This window comes from Trypanosoma conorhini (genome assembly GCF_003719485.1).
Source record: "Trypanosoma conorhini strain 025E chromosome Unknown Tco_14.4_contig_00100, whole genome shotgun sequence".
Classification (NCBI taxonomy): domain Eukaryota; phylum Euglenozoa; class Kinetoplastea; order Trypanosomatida; family Trypanosomatidae; genus Trypanosoma; species Trypanosoma conorhini.
Window position 1 is genome coordinate 25,461 of NW_021704186.1, and position 3,458 is coordinate 28,918.

Consider the following 3,458-nt stretch of genomic DNA (forward strand, 5'->3'; position numbering starts at 1 on the left):
GTGATAAATGGTGTCAAAAGCAACAACAAACCACAATAAGAAGACAGCAGCAGCGACCCCCCGGTAATATGAGGAGCAGCAAGTAAAAGAAAAAACAACAACAAAGAAAACACAAACAGACAAATACAAACACAATCGCGTGCAACTCATTTTCGCCTTGTGTGGCTGTGTATGTGTGTATGTATGCGTATGTGTGCGTTGTTGTTGTTTTTTTCATTCCGCACCCACAATTTTCCAAACCTACCATCCTCAAGAATGAAATGGAGATCCTTGACCGTCCCGCCCATGGCAGTTTGTCTGTGGTCCCTCCTCCTTTGATACGCCCTGAGCACGCGAGAAACGCCGCGAAGGCGCACGCCTCGGCGGGTCTCTCGACTTGCGCTTCGCCCGCAAACGCCGGATGTACGCTCGCATGTGCGCGTACTTTTCGCGACCGAGGTGGAAGAGGTAGTCGTACGGGTAGATGCCGCCGGAGTGGCCGTCCGAAAAGACGATGCGGAGGGCGTAATTGCCGACGGGAATGACGTCGGTGATGGTGATCCCGCGGCGCCCATAGATGAGGACGTCGGCGCCAACGACGTCGGTGCTCGGGGAAAACGCCCGAAGAAACTCGGCAAGAAAGCGTGTCCGGTGCTGCTCCAGCGGACTCCCCTCAAAACACCTGCGGCCTGCAGTTCCCGGAGCCAATTCCGCGCCGTGCTGCCCATCGGCCTCAGAACCAATCCCACCACTGTCAGCGGCGCCCTTCAGTGGCAATGCCTCCCTTTCTTTTAGTGCTTCCACGGCACGCAGCGCGGTCGCTGGCCAGACGAGGTCAATGTACAACTTGTCCTTGGACACAATAATCTGCGAGGGCAGGAGATGGGCCCGCAGGCTTCGCTGCAATGTTAGCCGTTCCGCCAGGTTCTCCTGCATGGAAGCCCGTCGTGGATACGGACGACGCGGTTCCGTGATGCATCGCTCGCCGAGTGGCATGAGATGCGTGTCCACCAACGATGCCGCTTGTGACGCCACAGCGGAGCTAAGGCGGCTAATAATAGAAGTGAGGCGCCGCTGTTGCAGAAACAACGGCCACATCGTTACCCGTTGCGAACAACTCGTAGCAACGGTCCGCCCACAATGCATGACGGGAGAAGCCAATCTCACTTGGGCTCCGTGCAGAACTCAACTTGCCTTGTTTTTTTCTTCGTGCAGTCGTTGCGTCGCTGAGGTGCCCTTCCTCGCAGCGCGGTTACGGCAGATGCTGCTGCAAGTGTGCGACCACACACATCATTCTTAAGAAGAAGACAGGACCGCAGAGAGTCAGGCGTTGCACACACGCAGATAATACAGGGAAGACGTGTGCACGCCTAAGGAGCACCAAATCCCCCACCCAGAGAAACAGAGAGGGGCATTCACGTCCATTGTTACTTCCACCCCACGTCAGCGTGTCTCGTCCTCCCCATATATATATATATTACGGGTGGAGCTGCCTTCCCCTCCCTCCCCCACTTCACTTCTTCGCCCCTCCCGCGCAAGCGTTCGCAACAGCACCACAAGTTTGGGCGCCTCACGGCCTCCAGGTGCGCTCCTTCAACCCAAGCACCCGCTTCGGATACCGCACCGCATCCTCCTCCGAAGTGCCCCACAGTTGTCTCCGCCGCAAGACGTGGTCGTACCAGCGATCGCCCAGCCGCTGCGGGAGCGTGTAGTACAGGCAACAAAAAAGCGTACGCGGCAGCCACCGGTCCAGCTTCATCCCAATACGGCACACCGCCTCGTACTTGACAGAGACAAGGATGTCCACGTCCTCCTCCCCCGCGTCAAGGCCGTCGGCTACCCCGCTTGCAGCGGAGGGGGTCGAGGAGGCAAGGGGAGCGAGAGGGCTGTGCGCCGCAAACACACCGCCGCCGCCGCCAGTATGGTGTCCACGGCTCCTCGCATCTCCACTTGGCCCCTGCGGACGCCGCCTCTCTTGTCGTTGCCGCACACGACTTAAGAAGGAGGCCGTCTGCGAGGGCACCTTCTCAATCAGCGCGACGGCGTCCGCGTCACTCAAAAGATGGGGGAAATTGCGGCGTAGCTCACGCCAGTTCACGGAGTCAAAGCTGCAAAACAACATTTTGTTCCTCGCAAGCCTCACCGGATCCACGCCCTGCGTGAGGCGCAGAAAGCTAAAGTACGAGAAGTTGCGCTCCAGCACGTACTGGACCCGGGCCTGGCACATGAGACAGTGCCCGTCAAACACCACGAGGTTCCGTGGGAGTTTGCGCAGAATGTTTTGATACGACCGCCCGCGGTACCGCCGCGACATGGCCGCGCCGACAACGCACGGTGGAAGTGAGGCACAACGCCGCCTCCCAGACGCAACACCGCGCTCCCCTGCGAGAAGAAACAAAAAGGCAAAACAAAAACAAAAAGAAAGAAAGGAAAAAAAATGAGTAACAAAGCGACGGAAGGAGAAACTCTCAGAGTGAGCAACACGTGGGATGGCAACAGTGGCGGCAGCCGCAGGAGGACACGCGTCAACCACTTCGGGAGGAATCAGACCCGTAGAAAAAAACAACAACAACACAAGGCGTTTAAATGTGTGACGTCATATTTACTACAAAACCTTGCTCGCACCCCACTTCCACCTTGCTGCCAAAGGGACTCAGGTCCTCTTGGCCCCCGCACCGTCATCCGCAAAGGCCGCCCACCCACGACGAATCCGTTTCCTCGGCCTACGCCCCGCTCTCCTTCCCCCTTTCCGCCACAAAATAAAATGTAAAGGAAAAAGGGGGAAAAAAAGGAACGAGGAAAAGAAGAAACAAATAATGCAGAACATTTCTCTGGCTGCAGCCTGGCTCCCGTATACATCTAAAAAAAAAGAAGAGGAAAGCCCCGCAGTGAGGAAGTACCGTTTTGCAACTTGCGCTCAACGGTTCCCCCGCCACTTCTGGGGAGAATTATCCTCTCAAACAAACCCACACATAACGAAGGAAAGGAATGCGTCGATCGTTGATGGCCGGGCCAGTTGCCAACGAAGGCAGTGGCTGCCTTTGGGCTCCTGCAGCCGTACCGTGGGTTTGGACGCTGAAGACACAAAAAACAAAACCACAATTCCCTCGCCTACCAATGCGGCCTCGTTGGAGATCAGCAACAACAAGTAATACACAGAGAAAACAGAGTGGGTTAACAAGATGTGCTATCATTCAATGAGCCCCAATTCTGTCAGAAAATCATTTCAGAATTCGCTAAAGAAACAAAGAAAAGAAAAGAAAAAACGTACACACAAAAAAGTCTTGACTCGTTCATATTAATTTCTTCTTCCTCCCCCTGGTCTCCCCAGTGGGCCCGAAGGCCCTTCGCGCGCGCCCCCTAGCCGAACAGGAAGAATGAATACACCACCCCGCCCTAAAGCATAGGCAAAGAAAAGGGGAGGAAAACAAGAAACAAATACACACAACCAACCTAAACAACAAAAACAAACAAACAAA

At 55.4% G+C, this 3,458-nt stretch overlaps 2 protein-coding genes across 2 annotated transcripts, besides 5 other annotated features; both read right to left on the bottom strand.

The window, feature by feature from the left end:
* Window positions 1-80: 80 nt before the first annotated feature.
* Window positions 81-135: a sequence feature (A-rich).
* A 25-nt stretch (window positions 136-160) lies between these two features.
* Window positions 161-195: a microsatellite.
* A 54-nt stretch (window positions 196-249) lies between these two features.
* Tco025E_02530 (Myb domain protein 40) lies at window positions 250-1,077 on the bottom strand (the record flags this gene model as incomplete). Its single annotated transcript, XM_029369455.1, has 1 exon — window positions 250-1,077. One exon carries the CDS (start codon window positions 1,075-1,077, stop codon window positions 250-252), a length of 828 nt encoding a protein of 275 aa, XP_029230458.1.
* Window positions 1,078-1,549: 472 nt separating this feature from the next.
* Window positions 1,550-2,293, bottom strand: Tco025E_02531 (uncharacterized protein; the record flags this gene model as incomplete). Its single annotated transcript, XM_029369456.1, has 1 exon — window positions 1,550-2,293. The coding sequence occupies one exon, from the start codon at window positions 2,291-2,293 to the stop codon at window positions 1,550-1,552; it is 744 nt and encodes a 247-aa protein (XP_029230459.1).
* A 78-nt stretch (window positions 2,294-2,371) lies between these two features.
* Window positions 2,372-2,417: a sequence feature (A-rich).
* An 800-nt stretch (window positions 2,418-3,217) lies between these two features.
* Window positions 3,218-3,243: a microsatellite.
* A 161-nt stretch (window positions 3,244-3,404) lies between these two features.
* Window positions 3,405-3,458: a sequence feature (A-rich).